We start from the raw sequence: 21,746 nt of genomic DNA on the forward strand, positions 1-21,746 counted from the left end.
CCATCTACATATTCTATGCTGCGGAATCATTACTTTTCCACAATCGGGTGGGCATGAAATTAAAATGGCGGCTCCATGCAGCACTTAACATAGCTCCAACATAACGTCAAGTATCTTCCACATGGCCGAAATCCCCCTTTCATATTTATTCCAATGGAAGACCTGTCAAGCCACGAACATGGATCATCCAGTTTGCTCTTGCTTAGTTGAAAAATGTGGCTCCTGTTTGAAAGTTGGTGGTTTCTCCAACCAGTTCTAGGGCTTGCCACACATCAGCATGGCCTCATTTTTTGGGTCGGGGGGGGCAACATCCTGTTAGGAGCAACAAGCAGGAGTAATACAGTGGGGCAGATCAGCCTTTCCCAGTAAACAGGCGCTTGTTGTTTTCTCAGAGCCAAAGAATCAATAGAGGAGGAAGAGGAAGAGGAGGAGGGGAAGAAAGATGACAACAGTGCAGCTGAAGAGGAAGAGCAGAAGGCTGAGGAAGAACAGGGTGAAAGTAGTGAAGAGAAGGAGGAATATTCTGGAGACGACGAGAAAAATGTGGTGCCAGTGTATCCATCTCTCAAGGAATTCAAAGTGGCATTGGATTTTGAGGCTTGGGGGAAACTGTTGCAAGGTATCGAACCCAGGGAAGTGAACTGATCTCACACTGCATTCTCACACTGTACAGAGTGTACGTTTTCTCACTCTGCATTTCCGCTTTATACTCAGAGGGAGGGAGATGGAACATACTGCATTGGGCAGTATAAGGGAGTTTTTAAAATACAGTTTTTATTAGTTTTCCATTTAATAATATATAATCACATCATTGTTATCCACTTTACCTCTCTGGCTCTTCTGAGCCTATAGACTTCCATCCCTCCCGGCTCCTGGCTTACAAAGTAAACCTTTACATCATTGCATTGTATACATTTCTCCAATTCTGATTAGCTCATTACAAAAGTCATTGAAATTTATGTTAAAATAAAAAGGGAGAAAATTCTTCATTACGAGTCTTCAGACAAACCTGCTAGTGATGTTAATTGCTTACAGTAATAAATTTACTCCAGTCCTTTTGGAATACTTGATCTTGCTGGTTTCGAGTTCTTCCTCTCAGCTTCGCCAATTCCACAAAGTCCATCATCTGCTACTCTTCTTTCATTGACACTTCTTGTTGTTTCCATTTTGGGGCTAGGAGAATTCTTGCCGCTGTTGTTGCATACATAGTCTTTTATCTTCCTTTGGTATCTCTTCACCCACTATACCAGAAAATAAAACTTTTGAACTCTCATTCTTGGTCTGGTTATATGTCCATATATTCCCTTGCAAAAAGAAAAAGAAAAAAGACCACAGGCTGTTTCTCAGGGCTTTCCACCTTGGCGCACACACCACAGGGCTGTTGTTTAAAGTTCACAAACCAGTTCCAATCCCCAAGCTAGGGCCTAACACACACACATGTAACCCTGCTGATACTGCTGCTCTAAACTGTTTATAATTATTTAATTTTCAATATTAAGCACTACTGTATACAAATGGATTTGGGATAGAGAAAAAAGCACCAGGGCTTTTTTCTTTCCAGGGGGAACACACGGGAGCTAGTCCTGGCACCAACCCCAGGAGGGCGACATTGCCATTCTTAGAGAACGAGGGAGTGGTGAGTTGCGGCACCTCTTTTTCTAGAAAAAATAGCACTGCGCAGCATGTGGTTAAACTAACAGAGGTCCTGGTATAGCTTTAAAAGAAGATTAGGTGGACTCATTGGGAGAAGAAGGCTATCAATGGCTTGAAAGATCTACATTGGCTCCCAGTACGTTTCCGAGCACAATTCAAAGTGTTGGTGCTGAACTTTAAAGCCCTTAATGGCCTCGGTCCAGTATACCTGAAGGAGCGTTTCCACCCCCATCATTCTGCCCGGGCACTGAGGTCCAGTGCCGTGGGCCTTCTGGTTGGTTCCCTTGCTGCGAGAAGCCAAGTTACAGGGAACCAGGCAGAGGGCCTTCTTGGTAGTGGCAACCGCCCAGTGGAACACTCTCCTACCAGATGTCAAAGAGAAAAACAACTACCAGACTTAGAAGAGATCTGAAGGCAGCCCTGTTTAGGGAAGCTTTTAATCCACACACACACACACACGTGTTCCCATTGTGTGTGCGTGCGACACCACCTTGCTCCGTAACCGCTGGACCAAAGCGCATCAAATTTAGGACAAAGCGTAACATGACCATCGAGGAAGGATCTAGCATAATTTTTTTTTAAAAAAACCACACCTGTCATGCCTAAAATATAGAATAAAGGCAAAAAACTGGCGCGCCTATTATACCTCACCAGCAAAAGGAATGAAGACTCCAACAGCATCCAATAGAAAGGCGGGTTGCCTGTTGACGTCATCAGACCTGCGCCAAAAACTAAACCCCGTCCACCATTTTATAAATGCCACCTGTAAGCACCCAATGACTTTCTGACACAAACTGCTTTGTGGAAATGTGGAAAAAAGACGGAGCAGGAGGCAGGGCAGTTGCGGAAGAGGGGGGGGGGAGAAAAAAAATGCGGAGCAAAATAAGCCGAAGGCTGCCTGAGAGGTTGCGGTGAGTAAGACTGGCTCTGAGGGGATTTTGTCGCTGGGGTGCGTAATTTTGGGACTGGGATGGGGGAGAATCCTCTTTTTAATGGCGTAAATTTTAGCCTTAGTGACCTTGACTTATTTGAGGGGGGGGAAAGATCTCTACGAAATGGTCAGCCGGCTCGCTGGTTGGAGCAATGGAATGTTGCCAAATGCAAACAAAGACAGGGCTCCTGCGCCTTTAAAAGTTCCCTAGAAAAAGGAATTTCACACGCTTCACCTGCTGGGCGGGGGGACGGGACTATTTAGAGCACAAGCAGTCTCTGCTCCTGCTTCATCTGGTCGCTCCACGTGCGCGCTGGCTCCGAAAAGGCAGCGCTCTTGGCGACTAGCGTCCCCATGCGTTTTTGCGCTTCCCCCACAACGGAAGCGCTTGGAAGAAAGGCGCTGTGCGGGTGGGCACGCCTCTTCCTCCCGCTTGAAAGGGCGAGGCGGGGTCGCGGCCGGTCCCCGTCCAGCAGCTGCCCCCGGCGTCGGGGACCATGGCGTCCAGCCTGGCCGAGGACCTGCTGTGCCCGATCTGCCTCTCCATCTTCCAGGAGCCCCACCTGCTGGGCTGCGGCCACAACTTCTGCCTGCCGTGCATCAAAAGCTGCGTCCCCGCCGGCCAGGACGCGGGGAGCTGCCCGGAGTGCCGCCGCCCCTTCGGGCTGCAGGAGCTGGTGTCCAACCGAGCGCTGGGCAACGTGGCCCAGAAAGTCCGCCTCATGAAGCTGGACGGAGAGCCGCTGCCGGCAGCCGCCCGCGACTTCTGCGAGGAGCACGAGGAGCCGCTCAAGCTCTTCTGCCTCCAGGATCGCGTCCTCATCTGCGTGATCTGCCGGGATCTGCCCTGCCACCGGGGCCACAAGTTCCTGCCGATCAAAAATGCTGTGAAATACGCGCAGGTCAGTGGCAAGGCTTCTGCGTATTCTGCCGTCGAATACGCGCAGGTAGTCGAAGCCAAGGCTTCTTTCTCTTCTCGGAGCCCGGGAAGCGGCTGCAGCAGTGGTGACATACGGGGGGGGGGGGTTCAGACGTGCGGTCCAATCCCGTGCGTGCCTTCACCCTCTCACAGAAGTCAGTTTCGCTTGAGTTCAATAGGGCTTACTTCCCAGGTTGCTGCTGCTTCCTTGGTGATCATTCGTAGCTGAGTAAGATTGTCTTCCATGAACATGGTCTTACAATGACTGTGGAGGCCAATTCTGGATCCACACGTCCTTCCAGTGTGGGGACCTTGGTTTCAGGTGGGAGTTGATCACGGTGAGGGTTTGCCAAAAGTGCCTTCCTTTAGCACCTTACTCCCTTGTGTCCTGAGTTTGGGCGTCTTCAAAGCCCATGACACCTTTGGTAAAGGCTGTTCTCCAATTGGAGCGCTCACAGGCCAGTGTTTCCCAATTGTCAGTGTTTATACTACATTTTTTTTAAGATTTGCCTTGATATCTTTATGTGTGTGTGTGCGTGTGTGTTCAGGGGTGTAGCAAGGGGGGGGCGGAGGGGACGGGGGCCCCGGGCAGCACCCCTGCTGGGTGTGACACATCTGGGGGCGGCCCCGCCCCCTGGGCTTTTTAAAAATAATTTTTTTTACTTTTTTATTTAAAAAAATCTTTTTAGGCTATTTTCGGCACTGCCGGGCTGGCCCGTCCCTCTCCCTGCCCCGACTTGCACTCCACCAAGGGAGCCCGGGCGGCGGATTCAGGAGTCTTTGCAGCCCGCAAAGACTCCCGAATCCGCTGCCCGGCACCCCCGGGGGCAGGGCATCGCGTGCGTCATTACGTCAAGATGCACGCACCCTGATGCCCCGCCCCCAGGGGTGCCTGTTGGCTTCCCGCCCCTGGCAGCCAAGGGGCTAAGAACGCCCCTGTGTGTGTGTTGTTGTTGTTCAGTCGTGTCCGACTCTTCGTGACCCCATGGACCAGAGCACGCCAGGCACCCCTATCCTCCACTGCCTCCCGCAGTTTGGCCAAACTCATGTTAGTAGCTTCGAGAACACTGTCCAACCATCTCGTCCTCGGTCGCCCCCTTCTCCTTGTGCCCTCCATCTTTCCCAACATCAGGGTCTTTTCTAGGGAGTCTTCTCTTCTCATGAGGTGGCCAAAGTATTGGAGCCTCAACTTTGGGATCTGTCCTTCTAGTGAGCACTCAGGGCTGATTTCCTTCAGAATGGATATTTTTGATCTTCTTGCAGTCCATGGGACTCTCAAGAGTCTCCTCCAGCACCATAATTCAAAAGCATCAATTCTTTGGCGATCAGTCTTCTTTATGGTCCGGCTCTCACTTCCATACATTACTACTGGGAAAACCATAGCTTTAACTATACGGACCTTTGTCGGCAGGGTGATGTCTCTGCTTTTTAAGATGCTGTCTGTCATTGCTTTTCCCCCAAGACAAACCTAGACAGCATCTTAAAAAGCAAAGACATCACCTTGCCAACAAAGGTCCGTATAGTCGGCAAGGTGATGCACATATAGACACACACAAACAATAAATACACAATAACACCATATCACAAACGTATTTCTAGAGTTTCCTGTCGCTACCCTTTCTCTCCCCACCCCCAGCCTTCAACCCCCCATGGCAAGGATCCTGATTATTATTTTTATGGTAATACAATTTATTGTATTTTCAAAATGTGTAACAAGTGTTGCCTCTCCTGTTTCGATAAACGAAAAATAGATATGTTTTATGCTCAGTGTCTCTGGCTTTCTCTGCTACACAGTGTAAACTGAAGCCAATTCTTAGAAACCTGGAGAATTTACTAAAGACCAATGGTGACGCCGAATCTTATCAGCTAGACGAAATGTCAGACATGGAGGTAAATGATATACACCACACAGACCTGTACTTGGAGTAAGTAAAGGATTTCAGTTGTAGGAATGGGGCAAGATGGGTAGGCTGGTTCAAAGGTCTACTCCAAGATAGGTTCAAGGTTGAATTCCTTCTGCCAATTGCTATCTCTTGGCCTAAGGTTAAAATGTGTGAGAGTAGAGGAATGGTGGAGAATGATATTGGCCATCCTGAATTTGTTGCTGGAAAGGTAGGATAAAAATATAATAAACTGTCTTGTACCCACATTGTTCAGGAATGCTAAGAAACAAACGAAAAATGGGAAATCAGTGGGTAAAGTTACTGCAGTCTTGAAAGGACCAGTCCACCATCTTGATTCAAAATTGGCGTCCAATTGTATCCAAACATAGACAAAAACAACCCTGCTCTTTCAACTGGGGAACAATCGTGCAACATTTGGTTACAATATCTTAAGAGATACCCAGTTGCATATATTAGATAACTGAAATACAAAACCAGCCCTGTATTTAAATAGCATTTGTTATGATTCCCTATTTATACCTCATGATATCCTGAGGTGTAAATAAGTGCGCTAGGCGAATAAGTTAGCAATAGTCTGAAAAGTGTTGGCTTCTTGAGACTCCAGAAGACAAACAAAAGGTGGCTGGCAGTCTGCTTCTGGCTAGGTGGTGGGTCACCTGTTTGCAGGTCTGACTAAAATCAAGCAAAAAGGAAAGAGCTCCAGTCTTGGCTAAACCACCTCAACAGCTGCTTCCTCCGTGGAAAGCTTGTGAGTCCAGAATGACTCCCAGGCTGTGCACCTGGTCTTCCAGGGGCACGGTTACCCCATTCAGGACCAGCAAACACACCAGACTGTGATCTACGCACAGTTAAAAACTGGCAGTGATCTACCCCCTTTTGGGGGGTTCAGGTTGAGGCTGTTGAGCTTTTTATTTTTAGGAAGGAAAGCCCTGTTTGGGGGGCTTCAGGGCAAAGATGTAGAGCTTTTTTTAGGGGAGCCAAAGTTGCTGAGCTTCTTTGGGGGGAACCAGTGATCTACCACAGGTGTCCAGTGATCTACCAGTAGATCATGATCTACCTGCTGGACATGCCTGAATTAGGCACATAATTTTTGAGTGAGTGCCATGTTCCAAATGGCTATCTGAATCACCCCTGCGGATCCCTATATGGCGTTGTAACAACCACCATTCTCGTTTCTGCAAGAAGACCGAGCAGATTCAGTCACCCCATGTGTGGTTGAGTGAGACTAATCCTCAGTTGCAATAATAACGCGTGCAGGAACTGCAATTTAGAAGCTGAATATATTCAAAGATTTCCATTTGTGCGTTGTTTTTTAAAACGGATTTTGTAAATCAGAAGGTATATTTGCCGCACGGCTGTTGTTGTTTTTCTTTGTAAGATTAAAAAAATCCCTCCTCGCTTCTTCGATTATTCTACCACTTGCAGCATTTCACTAAATGCACCTTGAGTCACATTTCCAGAGAGTTTGAGGCTCTCCACCAGATCTTGCATGAGAAGGAAGACAATTTTAAGAAGAGAGTCCAGAAGATAAGCGAGAGGAACCTGCAGGATATGCAAAATAACATAACATACCTGAAAGACGAAGCATCTTCATATACAGAGATGATTGCCAGCATTAAAGCAGCATTAGAAACCACAGACCATGTGGCCTTCCTGAAGGTAAGAGCAGATTTTTATGAATGGTTTACCTAAAAGACTGGATGAGATTTTCAGAGCCAGGGAAGAGCATGGAATCCATTGGGTCCCACAAGTAGGTTAGGTGGATTCTTTGGGCATGAGCTGACATGGGGAAAGTGGGTGTGGGGAAACGTACCATATTTACTCGAGTCTAATGCACCATCAGGGGCACGGGTGGCACTGTGGTCTAAACCATAGAGCCTAGGGCTTGCTGATCAGAAGGTCGGCGGTTCGAATCCCCGCGACCAGGTGAGCTCCCGTTGCTCGGTCTCTGCTCCTGCCAACCTAGCAGTTCAAAAGCACGTCAAAGTGCAAGTAGATAAATAGGTAGCGCTCTGGTGGGAAGGTAAACGGTGTTTCCGTGCGCTGCTCTGGTTCTCCAGAAGCAGCTTAGTCATGCTGGCCACATGACCTGCAAACTGTCTGCGGACAAATGTGACGGGAGCCAGCCCGTCCTGTGCGAAATGACCAGTCTCACAACAGTGTGGGTTGAAAGAGTCTGATGATTATTTGGGCTGCAAGAGCCTTATTTATACAAAAGCATACAGGAACATTTCATCATATTTGGACTACATTTCATCAGCCATAGGATATGCAAGTACCATATATGGGTAGGGTGGGACTACATTCTTACAACATGCCATGTCTACGTAAGTAAATGGGCCTGTGTGTTTGTGATTCTCACTGCACCCAGTTAGGTGTGGTATACGTTGGTGCATGGTCTTTTCTGATAAGGGCAGTTAGTGGTCTTTGTCATATACGCCCAAACAGTTTCCCTACATTCCCTCTTACTTTGTTTTATATGAGAATACCTTTAATCAGAGTTATACACAGTACTTCCTAGGCGTTTATACCATGCTACGTAGACCCCTCTAGTGAGCCTGGAGGAGGGACGAGGTGTGGTCCACCATGCCATGCATTGAGTAAGCAGGGAGGGAAGGCATCGAATACAACAGCAAATCACAATCAATAAAACAATAATCAATACAATAATCATAAGCAATTTCCAAAACCAGACACCATTGGGGAGCCAAGCTGTTAGTCACTCACAAGGATCAAAACCATCGGGAGGATTCAGTGGATTCAGTGCATTTCTTCCATGTAATTAATGGTGGCTGAAATATTAGGTGCTTGATTGCAAATATACATACAGCAATGCGAATGTATTAAAACGCAAACTCCTTCCTTAGAAGCTAATATAATGTCTAAAACATAACGAATATATAAAGTGATCTCCCTAATTTCTAACATTTCATTATTAATCAATTTCAAAACTAAAATGGGGGAATTAAACAAAGCCTCTGTCCAGTTGGCGAGGCGGTGGAGATCCCTGTAAATTCATTGCTACCTTAGGCCTACCGCTCATGGTGGTGACATTAAGAAAGCAAAAGGAGCCATTAACAATAAGGATTACAATAAGGATAGTGTCCCAAGAATCTACTGGCATTGTGATTAAACCAAAAACAATAGGACTCAAAATTAGACTCAATAATGGGAATATCATGCAATAAAATGCCAGATCATCTCGACTGAGGAGGAATATGCATACATAGCCAACAATCAGAAGAATTTAACATATCAGCAAAATGAGTGATGTTTTTAACAAATATATTATTACTCCAAATATTATGATAGGGTTTCGGCCGTCGGTTTTTCTTCAGGAGGGCAGTATGGCGAGGGCGATGTTTCACAATGTTCGCAGGGGGCAATAAGGGTGAGAATGATAGTAGGTTCAATGTGCCCCAGGGCAAGTTGTTCTGCAATGAGTTGTTCCGCCACTGCAAGCTTCTCCTTAGGCAAGGGCCACTGATCCACCCACACAGGGGTGCCTGTGGTCCAGCAGAGAGAAAGCGCAGTCCAGGGCAAGGCAGGGGCGGCCTTCAGCATAAATTTGTAGAAATGGTGGTATCTGCTGCTGCTAGCAAATCGCGTCCCCAGGACACCAGGAAGTTTGGGCCTTTCCACTGAGGATCAGGGAGCAATGAGGATCAGGAAGCAACCTGTAAGACACTAAAGAGCACTGCAACACCTTTTCCTTCTGAAAATGAACTTCCGCAGGTGTATGATTCCTATTATGAGGGTACAACAGATGATTTAAGGTAAACAGCACTTAGTGAACAATATTAGGTATTTCTGAGATCACAGAAGCGGCCTCCCAACTGTTTGTGAAGGAGGGTCTTAAGAGAGCAAAAAATCAGAAAAGGAACGAGAGATATAAACAGAACCATTATCTGTTTTCAGGGACTGGGGTTTTGCCCATAACAGAAAAGCAATGCAGAAGATGCTGTATAGTGTGGCGAATGTTTTTCCCTTTCAGAGGGGTCGCTCAAATAAAGCCATAGGCAGTGTCAACAGTGAGATGCACCTTTGAAAAGGGAGCCAAATCAGGGGTTTGGGTAACACCCATTTGCCAAACCGCTAGGGGGTGTGAGCCCCTAGGGTTGACTGCATCAAAAGGTATAACTGTGGGTGATTTAGAACACACAGTGCATTGTGACACAATGTCTCAAGCTTGAGAAATGGGTATAGCAAAAGATTTCGCTAAAACCTTTGCATTCTGGTGAAAAACCGAATGGCTAGACAAAGGGTCAGTGAACAGAGAGAAAAAATCAGGCCTCAAGGCCTTATCAGCATGAGCATTACCTTCAGCCAAATACCCTGGATGGTGTATGCGACCGAAGGTGAGCTACATAAAACTTATGACTGCGCTGCGTAATCAAATTCTGTAGGGCAGAAAACAATGTAAACAAATTATCATCTTATAGCAGGCGTGATATAGGGCAAAATTGTCAACAAATTGTACACATATTGAAAATCTACCACAAGGTTGAAAGGTTTAGAATCAAAGGATTGGAAAGCCAGAATGACCGCCGTGAGCTCAGAGCATTGTGCTGAGGTCTGATCTGTGGTGTACAAGCTATGCCAGACACCCCCCTCCTCCCACACCACCACCCCCCGAATCTTGGTACCATCCTGTGAAAAGAGTAAGAGCGGATGGTAGGGGGAGAGGGGAAAAGGGAGAATCCAATACATAGCGAAGGCCAGTCAGAAAGGACAGTCTAGGGTCTTTAGGTGGATTATTGGAGATGTGACCCACAAAATCAGCAAAGGCAATTTGGGCATGGGTAGCAGTCATCATCAGGTGGTTGACCTCTTCCTGGTAAAATGGCAAATATACAGTTCGTAAATCCATGCCAGTAAGGGCCAGAGCACGGCGTCTGCCTTTTGCCACTAAGTCCATTCCCAAATAGGTGAGTGGCAAGGTACGTTGAATCTTTTCCTTTGCAACAGTCAGCTCTGCTTGCATCATGGTAACAATTAAGTCCTCCTGAATTTTTTCTTTTGCAATGTTGGGGGTAGTCAACAGAGGGCACAACACTTGCTTGCAGTCCTCATTGGCATTGTCAAACGCTAACTGGCGGACAATGACTTCTTGTGCTGCCTCATCCTGCACTTGGCTTTTAGGGGTGGTATACAAACGATCCACAAATGTCCCATAAGGTTTTGAGAGTCCTTGGAGGGCACTACCCCAGCGCCCACCTTTTTCAGTTGTTTCATCAGGGACAGGAACCAGTGCTTCCTGGGCTGCAGCAGTGGCAGCGTCCCAATAGGAAGGATCAAGCCCCAGTTGTTGCTGGATGGTTAGAAAATTGCCCTCCCCAGTAAGTCCATTGACTACGTCCTGTTGTGTCAAAAAGACGGGAGCAGGGGGGGTGCAGCACCTGCAGCAAGCGCGCCAACAGCAGCCTGATGGGCAGCCTGGGCTGCATTATTGAGGATTGCTGCGGGCATAGAGACATCAAAAGGCAGGAGGGGTGCTGCAGCAGATGAATTGGACACCTCCGGGGCCGTGGGAAGCACATCAGCCTGCAGAGGAGGTGAGGGCAGGGCTGGAGATATGGACACTTGAGCAGTTGGTAAAGGAGAAATCGTCGGGGGGGCAGCAGCCAAAAGAATATTGGCCGGGCTGAGGGTAGACATAGCCTTGTAAACTTTGCACCAAGCGTTGAGGACGCAAAGGTCTACTTGGGAATGAGTGTAGAAGAAATGTCCAATTTTGTCCCATTCTTTTAAATCCCAGGAGCCGTCTTGGCAATACCAGGGGCAATGGGTAGACAAAGCTTTAATAAGAAGTTCTAAATGTTTGTCCAACACCACAAGGCTGTCAGTAGCCAGGAGAAATTTCAATGCATCAAAAAATTTCTTCTGTGGTGCAGAGAGAGATAGCCCCATTTTTAAAGGTATGGGGGGGGAGCAACTCACCAGGGATCCGCGAAGGATGAGTAGGCGATCCACGAAAAGACGCCAGAGACCCGTGCTGGGCGAGGTGAGTGCTGGAAGCAGCCGAAGGCGTAGAAATTTCCCCATTTTTAAAGGTATGGGGGGGAGCGCTCACCGAGGGATCCACGAGGGATGAGGAGGCGCCTTGAAACCCTTGCCGGGTCGAGGTGAGCGCTGAAGCCTAAGCGAAGGCGTCGTGACTGTCCGAAGTCACACACACGGGGCACCATCTGACGGGAGCCAGCCCGTCCTGTGCGAAATGACCAGTCTCACAACAGTGTGGGTTGAAAGAGTCTGATGATTATTTGGGCTGCAAGAGCCTTATTTATACAAAAGCATACAGGAACATTTCATCATATTTGGACTACATTTCATCAGCCATAGGATATGCAAGTACCATATATGGGTAGGGTGGGACTACATTCTTACAACATGCCATGTCTACGTAAGTAAATGGGCCTGTGTGTTTGTGATTCTCACTGCACCCAGTTAGGTGTGGTATACGTTGGTGCATGGTCTTTTCTGATAAGGGCAGTTAGTGGTCTTTGTCATATACGCCCAAACAGTTTCCCTACACAAATGCTGGCTCCCTCGGCATATAGAGTGGGATGAGCGCTGCAACCACAGAGTCATCCACGACTGGACCTAATGGTCAGGGGTACCTTTACCTTTTTAATGCACCATCAAATCTAACTAATTTTCACAACGTAGTTTGGCCAAAAAAAAGTGAGCATTATATTTGAGTGAATACGGTAGTTTGGCCAGATAATGATAGCTAGCTCTAAGCAATACGGCTAAACTAGATCTGATTTAATATGGCTGTCAATTTGCTTTACTCATCGCTCTTAACTCACATATTCGGTTGTTATCAAGCCCTCAGGCTGAGCTTTCCAAACTTTTTCATATTGGTGACACACTTTTTAGACATGCGACAAAGTAGTTCATTTTTACTAGCAAACCGGAGGTTAAACAAACCCCTTTCCAGCCCTGGGAGGAGTATGGGGAGCGTTTGAGCAACACACCTACACATTGCAACTGACACACTAACGCAGGCATGTCCAAAGTCCGTTTCAGGGACCCAATCTGGCCCGCCGGTCGGTTTAATCCGGCCCCTGTAGCAGTTTATTTTCTGGGGTAAAATCCTAAAAAAAACCTCAACAACTCCAACCCTTAAAAAAGCTCAAAAACTTCATTCCTAAAAAATCAACAACTTTGGTTAGCCCATTGGTCGGCCCCCACAGCCCTTCACTTCATCAAATCTTGAAATTTTTTTGGACACCACTGCACGTGTCACGACACAGTTTGGAAAGCTCTACCCTAAGGTTGCCTTTCTTTATATGTGCACAATATATAGAATTGTAGAGTTGGAAGGGACTGTGAGGATCATATAGTCCAACCCCCTGCAATGAAAAAATATGCAGGTGTCCCATACGAGGATTGAACCTGCAACCCTGGCGTTATCAGCGCCATGCTCTAACCAACGGAGCTATCAATCTGGCCCAAGGGTTATCTTGGGGGGGGGGGGAATACTGTAACCCAGACTTTCCCTACAACATTTAAGACATAGAACAATGATTAAAATGAACAGTAAGCCTAAAAGTAAAGGTAAACGGCATTTCCATGTGCTGCTCTGGTTGGCCAGAAGCAACTTAGTCATGCTGGCCACATGACCCGGAAGCTGTACGCCGGCTCCCTCAGCCAGTAACACAAGATGAGCACCACAACCCCAGAGTCGTCCAAGACTGGACCTAATGGTCAGGGGTCCCTTTACCTTTAAGCTTAAAAAAACCAAAAACAGATTCAGCAACATTTCAATGCATAAACAAAAATCTTTTTATTGGGTACCAAAAGGAGTACAATGAAGGCGCCTGTATCATTGATTTCTTAAAACGTGGCACCTGTAACAAGGCCAGTTCCATCTGCCTCGAGCAGCCTAGCCAATGACTAGGGATGATGGGAGTTGTAGTCCAACAGCGTTTGAGGACTTCTCATTTAGTATGTATGAGCAATAAGCTTTCTTACAGGCCGTCACAAGACTTTGTTTTTGCCTGTATCATTTTACACATGCTTGTATTTTTGTTTTGTGTATACAGTGGTACCTCTGGTTAGGTACTTAATTAGTTCTGGAGGTCCGTTCTTAACCTGAAACTGTTCTTAACCTGAGGTATCACTTTAGCAAATGGGGCCTCCCGCTGCCGCCGCGCAATTTCTGTTCTCATCCTGAGGTAAAGTTCTTGACCCAAGGTACTACTTCCGGGTTAGCGGAATTTGTAACCTGAAGTGTATGTAACCCGAGGTACCACTGTAGTTGCCCCTTGGGTGTTTCTTTGTAGGCACTTGATAAATAATCCTAATTATTACTATTGCCTTGCTTATTTTATTTGTACAAATATTTATACCGCTCGACATATAAAGCAGTGTTTTTCAACCTTTTTTGGGCAAAGGCACACTTGTTTCATGAAAAAAATCACGAGGCACACCACCATTAGAAAATGTTAAAAAAATTAACTCTTTGCCTATATTGACTATATATAAAGTAATTCTCTTGAATAGTAATCAAATAAACAAATTTTTCCCACGGCACACCAGGCAACATCTGGTGTGCCGCGGAACAGTGGTTGAAAAACACTGATATAAAGTACCAGAGTGGTGAACACTTCAAGACCCGAAAGCATATGTATGTGATCAAATACAGAAAAACAGTAGAAGTATCTTGAGGAATGTGGAGAAATTGACTTTGGTTTGGCCTGGCTGGACTTGCATCCTTGAACTCTGGTGTTGCGAGGGGAGTGCTGTTAGTTCTTCCATGTTTTGAGGGGACGGTGAAGAGAGGAAGAGCTGAATGACTACATCTCAGTTGTTCTTTCCTGCAGGGCTTCAAGCAAGTGATGGAAGAGTAAGTTTATGCATTCATATTTCACCCCTGTGCCATAACGTCTTCAGAAAATGTCTCTTCCCACGAGACCCTTGGCTTTGAACCCCTTTAGTCCCTTACCCAAAGAAGCCAGATTTAGCCCACCAGCCTTCCCATTTGGCCCCTCACAAACCACGTCTGCCTGCCCCACACCTGACATCAAATAATAATAATAATATAATATAATATAATATAATATAATATTTGTTAATTTATATACCCCGCCCATCTGGCTGGGTTTCCCAGCAACACTTGGGCAGCTTACAACATATAAAACCCAACAAAACGTCAAGCCACTAGAAAACAAGATATCCTATACAAGCAACAAACCAACCAATAAATCAATAAAAAGCCAATAATAATAATAGCAATAATAAGAAACAGTTTACAGTTAATACCCAAATTAAAGTAACCGCCAACCCCAACTAAACATTGTAACCAACACCAACCCAACAAAAATGAAACGGAGGAATCAAAATTAGACCTGTTTAAAATATTTTAGCCAGTTGCCCCCACCCGAGAGTTGTTCCAGCAATGTCCCAGTGGCCTCCCAGGAGCCTCTTTTAGCTGTTCAGGGTAGGTGTGGGCCCTGCCCCCTAGGCCAGGTGGAAATGGGCCTTGCAGCAGAGAGCAGGCCTTCCCTCCATCGCTCATGGCAGCAGCAATCGAATGTGACATCCAGCAGGGGGCAGCGAGAGACAAGGCTGGATTTGAACTCGCTGCTCGTTCTCTGAAGTGCAGGGAGTTCCATCCTGAGGACCAAGTTTGACAGGTGGTCTTACCTTTCCGTTAGATTTGGCCTGCAGGGTTTGTGGGAAGATGAAGATTTGGCCCTCCAGCCGAAAAGGTTCTTTTCCCCATCGCTGCTCTGGACAGACATATTATAAAACTCCAGATTTCCTGGAAAGTAACGTTGACAAGTGCCCTTTTTGTGCATTTTCTAATTGACTACATTGTGCCTTTGGATTCCAACCCCACCCCCAGCAATGTCCCATTAATAGTTTTTGTCTGAAAAGCACCAGCTCCAGTGCAAATTGCCCTTCTTTATCAAAAGTTGAAATGCTTCATAATTTCCACTCCCTCCATTTTTGGAGAGAGCTGGTAACATGTGTTTTATTATACTAAATGAATAATGTAATAATTTAATTACTATTAGATCTTTATCACGCCCTGCCCCTGCCCCTGCATTGTGCCCCCCCCAAATAAATTCTCAGGATGACAAAACAATAAATACAACAAATATTTCAAAAGCAAGCGTATTACCCTCGCAGCTAATTGATTTCAAGGTTGCTGGCAACAGTATCTTTCAGCCCCCAAGTGCTTGGATGAAGAGGAATGTTTGTTCTTAAGAAGAAATCTGCCCAAAAATAATAGTAATGAGGGGGACAGACTTGTAACTCAGCTGTTCGACAGTGGAACGGTCTCCCTCAGGAGGTTGTGGACTCTCCTTCCCTGGGGTTTTTAAGCAGAGGCTGGATAGCCACCTTGTCAGGGTCCCTTCCAACTCCACAATTCTATTATTCTACCTTACCAGGTAGGGCTATTAGTAAGCATGGGACCACTACTAAGAAGGCCCTGATGTGGGTTTGTGCCAGACAGGCAGCACCGCCACCAGCAAGGAAGCCGATTGACCCTTCCTTAACCATGGTTTGTTTAGCCAACCCGCCAAACTATAAAGTCAGGAGCAGTTGGGAAACGAAACAGTTGGGCAAGGTGTGCCTCCACGAGCCATGGCTTAGTGTTAGCATGCAAAATACTTGAGCTGATGTCATTGGGGGGCCTACTTTGGCTTCTTACTGAAAGGCCTGCAATGTTTTGACCCTTCCCAGTAGGCAGGCCAAGGCGCTTAGTGCACAGCTGTCCCTTTTTTTGTGGGAAATTCCCTTATTCCAGCGCTGTTTCCCATTGCAAAAAAAGGGAATGTTGACAGCTATGGCCGTTTCCCAATGCAAAAATAAGGAAGGTTGACAGCTCTGGCTTAGTGGCAAGCGGGGTGTGATCCATGGGCCAAGCCCTCTCTGGCAATCTGGTATACACAGCGGTGTTCTCCTCCCTCAGAAATGCGGAGGACGAGGGAGACAATGGCGAAGAAGAGGCTGGAATCGAGGAAGAGTGTAACAACGATGAATGCGAGGACAATGACCTGGAAGATAATTCGGATTTATCCTTTGCCATTGCGACGTCAGAGGCTGCAGCCCTCGAGGAATTCGAGGCCTCGCTGGATTTTGATGCGTGGAAGAAAACTTTGCAATCTATTGAGCCCAGAGAGTGATCCCACCTGCCTTGCAGAAGTGAGCCATTGGGGGGGGGGGAGCTCCTGGTCCGGTCTTTACAGGCAAAATGGCCTCCTGACTTTTATACATAGATGGCCTTGTGCGGTTATCTGCTTGGCTGCAAGTGATTGCCTGCAACTGAACTATAGTACTGACAGTGCTCTGGTTTGTTTATTTATTCTCTCCCCAACCACCAACTACCCCTTCTCTCTTCCCCATACCCATTAATTCCACTAGTGGCACCACTACAGTTTTAATGGAGGGTAATATTTTTGTACGGACTTTATAATAACAGTGTGAGAGAACCGGTAGCTCCTTTTGAGGCAGCGCTGAGGAAGTGACACTTGCTGTTTTGAAAACACACCCCCATATCGGCCTTTGCTGGAATGGCGCCTTTCGGATGTTTTGGACTGCAAATCCCACCAGCCCCAGCCAGCGTGTGTTGCGTGCAGCTAGCTGATGGGAGTTGTAGTCCAAAACATCCTTTTCCCCCTGAGCAGCAGTGGGGATGGCGCAGAGGGGGAGGGCAGCTCAGCAGCTGTGTGGGGAAAGTTGTGGTCTTGTCCAGGGACCCCAGAAGTGGAAGCTGGCACTGCCAGCAGGTATTACTTCATTCTTGGCAAACCAAACATGGGCATTAGATGGCATACACTTTGGCAGATGTGGAGAACCTTTCGCCCTCCAGATGATGCTCAGTTACAACTCCCGGCAGCCCCCTGCTAATATGGTTGACAACTAGCGATGATGTGAATTAGTTCAGAAAACCAAATGTTCCCCACCCCTGCTCTGTAGTATTCTGTAAAGTTACTGTTTCATTTAAAAAAAAATGAATCCCAAATCAGCACGAAACATTCCTATTTGCAGAATATCATGTTCCTATGACTTGGCCCTCTGAAATGACCTGTATCCTCTGTTGATATGTCTTGTTTGTACCTAATTACTGAATGCTTCTTAAATTTATGATTTATTGAAATTTGCATTGTTCGCCGATGGTGTTGGAAGGAACAGAAAATAAATAAATACCCCCCCCCCAAAAAAAACCACTCTTCACAAGAAGATCCCTGGACCACCTTATAGCACAGAAGCAAAACACAATTTAAATAATAGACAACAACTTGCTTCTCCCTAACCCCAAAACGATAATTCCATGCCGGAGGGAGGGCATTGAAATTGTCAAAGAGCAGAGCCAAGTGTTGTCTTCAGCAATTAAACAGAAGCTGTGAGCTGTACTTCTTTGGTTGTGCAAAAAAGGGTCCTTGTAATTTCTGCTTGGCTTCTATATTTTTTGTCCTTATTGGTCCACTTAACCTTAACAACCTCCAAAGCAAATGGTCCTGTCTCCCCCCCCCTTTCCCCCCTTCTTTTTGGCAACTGCCATGGCCAGTTTTGGAAAACCAGAAAATTATTAGCTGAAGGGGAAGTGCTCCCAAAACACAGCTCATCTCTGTTCCGCTAACAAAACAAGCAAGCAGAATTCCTACAGTCACAGGCAAGCAAAATGAAAAGCATCAAGGCTAATTGTGTATCAAGGTTACATTTTACTTCCCAAGCCCAGAAGTAAGCAATGATAAGTTGAAGGCCACTTTTGAAACACGTTGTCTGGTAGCTTCCATTTGTAAACACTACGCAGCTCCATAATGTTCTCAAACCTCAATAAAAACCTCAAGCTCCATACAGTCCCATGTTAAGATAATTGGAATTGGTTATGACTGTCTCACATGCACACAAATGCAGGACACACAAGAACAACTTCCAAATAAATTCCCACCCATGAGCGAGTGGAAATGCAAGTGTGTGTCCGTCCGTCCGTGTGTGTGTGTGTGTGTGTGTGTGTGTCCGTCCATCCGTGTGTCCCCGTTAAGAAAGTGTTTATTATTATTCTTTGGCGTTCACTCGTAGCCGAGTAAGATTGTCTTCCATAAACACAGTTTTAACAGTGAGTCCATAAAGTGACTGTGGAGGCCAATTCTGGATCCACACGTCCTTCCACAGTGGGGACATAGGTTTCCGGGCGAGAGTTGATCACGGTGAGGGTTTGCCAAGTGTGCATTCCTCTTAGCATGTTTCTCCCTTGTGTCCTGAGTTCGAGTGTCTTCAAAGCCCATGATACCTTTGTAAAGGCTGTTCCCCATCTGGAGCGCTCGCAGGCCAGTGTTTCCCAGTTGTTGGTGTTCATACTACTTTTTTATAGATTTGCCTTGAGACAGTCTTTAAACCTCTTTTGTTGACCACCAGCATTACGCTTTCCATTTTTAAGTTCGGAATAGAGTAGTTGCTTTGGAAGATGATCATCAGGCATCTGCACAACATGACCAGTCCAACAAAGTTGATGTTGAAGAATCATTGCTTTGACACTGGAGATCTTTGCTTCATCCAGTACACTGATATTAGTTCGCCTGTCTTCCCAAGTGATGTGTAAAATTTTTCAGAGACCCAGTTGATGGAATCTTTCAAGGAGCTGGAGAGCCAACTTTAAAATGAAATTAAAAAGTACAAAAAGATCCATACATATGTCTGCTAATTTTACATAGGCAGTTAGTAACATTCCAGGATAACCGTGCTTAATATATTTATGCTTGTGAACAAAAAGACTTAACCAGAACTCTGCACAGTTAAGATTCTAAACAGAAAAAGCCAAACTCATTACAGTATAAGCATACTTCACACCATCATAGTCAAGTATTAAAATGAACATATTTAAATTTATCTACCTCAAACCCTACAATAAACTTTGTAAATATCCAGCAAATGTTAAGCACATTATCCTCCCTTCCCACCCATCCCCAAAAGGAAGCTAAAATGTGTTAGAAGTAGCCTAAGGTACATTTTTTTTGTAGCCAAATTGGTGTTGTTCATTCATGTCCGACTCTTCATGACCCCATGGACCAGAGCAGGCCAGGCACCCCTATCCTCCACTGCCTCCCGCAGTTTGGCCAAACTCATGCCAGTCGCTTCGAGAACACTCTCCAACCATCTCATCCTCTGTCGTCCCCTTCTCCTTGTGCCCTCCATCTTTCCCAACATCAGGGTCTTTTCTAGGGATTCTTCTCTTCTCATGAGGTGGCCAAAGTACTGGAGCCTCAACTTCAGGATCTGTCCTTCTAGTGAGTACTCAGGGCTGATTTCTTTGAGAATGGATAGGTTTGATCTTCTTGCAGTCCACGGGACTCTCAAGAGTCTCCTCCAGCACCATAATTCAAAAGCATCAATTCTACGGCGATCAGCCTTCTTTATGGTCCAGCTCTCACTTCCGTACATTACTACTGGGAAAACCATTACTACTGGGAAAACCATAGCCAGATTACATAACTTCAATTTAGGGCTTTATAATGGCACCAATGGCAGAGCCTGGTCTACAGAAAGGAGACAGGTGCCACTATAATGTTAACAGCAACTAAGTAAACATCAATTCTGCCCAGAGAACAGGGCGCTTGAAGAAGGGAAAAGCACACAGAGGTCCTTTCAAAAACCACTCTAGGTCTTTATTTTGCTTAGTTATAATTAGGTTTCTTTTCTCCAGTTCATAGTGGTGCAATTGACCAAGGGAAAGCATAGAGGGCTAGGCTCAAGTTGTGGCAATTGGGCGTAACACTGCGGACTCATCCCACACAGCCGTCTTTGAAACAACCGGGGTCAAAAGGAGTATCTTCTGCTGTGTGGCTTCTGCAGACTTGCTGCTATGAGCAAGGAAGGGGGAGCTCTCGCCATCTCCAGAGCATTGCCAATGAAGAGTTTGGCATTGGAGGTTCTGGCGCCAACCTTAAAAGTTGCCTCCTTTTGAGAAGCTTCCCTTGGCTGGCGAATGCAGCAAATTCATGGATAATGTCCACTCACCTGGGACTCCCAGTGGGCGACCTTTGCCACGTAGGTCCACGGAGGCCGCCATCTTCCAGCACGGCCAGGGGAGGTGATGGCCACCTGGAACTGCCCACCTCAAGCCACATCAGGCTCCTGGGTAAGGATAGGCAATGCCCATCGAGGCAAGGGTTTGGGGGCTGCAACCCACCTGCCCCTAGCCTATTTAAAGGGGCTGCCAGGTGCAGGCTATCCTGTTGGCTGGTCAGCGTTGGCTTTTGCAGCCACCCAGTCTTTAGAGGCCCACCCAGGAAGGCCTACGGACCTTGCTATGGTTTAATCATTTGCCATATTTGGGGCCAGGGAGGAATATTCTCTTGCAAGCAAATTGGCTGGCTTGCAGGTTTCCGCCTACCTCATGGCAACTGTCACAACTTTGGCGAAGAAGGCATTGGGCTGGATCCTTACAGGTGTGCCCCATTAGAGGGGTCCAGGAGGGGTGACCCAGTCTGGGAGTCCACATGGGGACCAATGGACCTATACCAGGTCATGGCATCCAATTCATGTTGGGGTTGACTCCCCAGCACAGGTTTGACCCGCACCCGGTTCCTATCAGGTAGAAAACAGGCTGCCTGGTGCTGGATACTTGCCCAATGCTTTAGCCAAACCTACTCTTACCTGTAATCACTAAAGTAATAATAATAATAATAATAATAATAATAATAAATAAATCATTATTTATACCCTGCCCGTCTGGCTGTGTTTCCCCAGCCACTCTGGGCGGCTTCCAGCAAAATATTAAAATACAATAATTCATCATATATTAAAAGCTTCCCTAATCAGAGCTGCCTTCAGATTTCTTCTAAAGGTCAGATAGTTGTTTATGTCTTTGACATCTGCTTGTACTTGTGTCTTGTCAGGATTCAACCTCAATCTGTAGTGGCCTAATTCAACCCAGTATCAATCCCTTGCTTCAGCCGAGTTACAATTAGGAGCTCACTTTAAGCTCCTGTTTGTTCCTGTGAAGCCATGTTGGTAGCTGACATTGCACAGGTCAAGTGTTGGGGCTGATGGCATGATTTGCCTGGAATCGCTTCGCAGGCCCAAGTTGGCCCAAGGTTTTCAGGTTTCACACCTAATTCACTTGCCATTTGTTAGGGGAAAGCAGCAACACTTCTGCACCGCCTGATAATCATGCTCCTGCGCCTTTAAAAGTTCCCTAGAAAAAGGAATTTCACGCGCTTCACCTGCTGGGCGGGGTGGGGGGAACTATTTAGAGCACAAGCGGCCTCTGCTCCTGCTTCATCATCTGGTCTCTCCACGTGCGAGAGCTGGGTCCGAAAAGGCAGCGCTCTTGGCGACTACTGTCCCCATGCGTTTTTGCGCTTCCCCCACCTCT

General features: G+C 46.4%; 1 protein-coding gene across 2 annotated transcripts; it reads left to right on the forward strand.

Moving 5' to 3' along the window:
- Nucleotides 1-2,846: 2,846 nt before the first annotated feature.
- Nucleotides 2,847-16,748, forward strand: LOC117042110 (nuclear factor 7, brain-like). 2 transcript variants are annotated; one of them, XM_033141587.1, is made up of 5 exons: nt 2,847-3,486; nt 5,298-5,393; nt 6,833-7,066; nt 14,239-14,261; nt 16,338-16,748. In XM_033141587.1, exons 1-5 carry the CDS (start codon nt 3,082-3,084, stop codon nt 16,549-16,551), a joined length of 972 nt encoding a protein of 323 aa, XP_032997478.1. In that variant the 5' UTR covers nt 2,847-3,081; the 3' UTR covers nt 16,552-16,748. The 2 variants fall into 2 exon arrangements, with proteins under 2 accessions (XP_032997478.1, XP_032997479.1); XM_033141588.1 differs by lacking the exon at nt 5,298-5,393.
- The last annotated feature ends 4,998 nt before the right edge of the window (nt 16,749-21,746 follow it).

Source organism: Lacerta agilis, chromosome 2, assembly GCF_009819535.1.
Source record: "Lacerta agilis isolate rLacAgi1 chromosome 2, rLacAgi1.pri, whole genome shotgun sequence".
NCBI classification, from domain to species: Eukaryota; Metazoa; Chordata; class Lepidosauria; order Squamata; family Lacertidae; genus Lacerta; species Lacerta agilis.

Bases quoted from the DNA above. Each gene is read 5' to 3' on its own strand.
- LOC117042110 (XM_033141587.1), top strand. From the start codon at position 3,082: ATGGCGTCCAGCCTGGCCGAGGACCTGCTGTGCCCGATCTGCCTCTCC. The intron at 7,067-14,238 runs GTAAGAGCAGAT...TCTTTCCTGCAG, and splicing joins ACCATGTGGCCTTCCTGAAG to GGCTTCAAGCAAGTGATGGA. The intron at 14,262-16,337 runs GTAAGTTTATGC...CTCCTCCCTCAG, and splicing joins TTCAAGCAAGTGATGGAAGA to AAATGCGGAGGACGAGGGAG.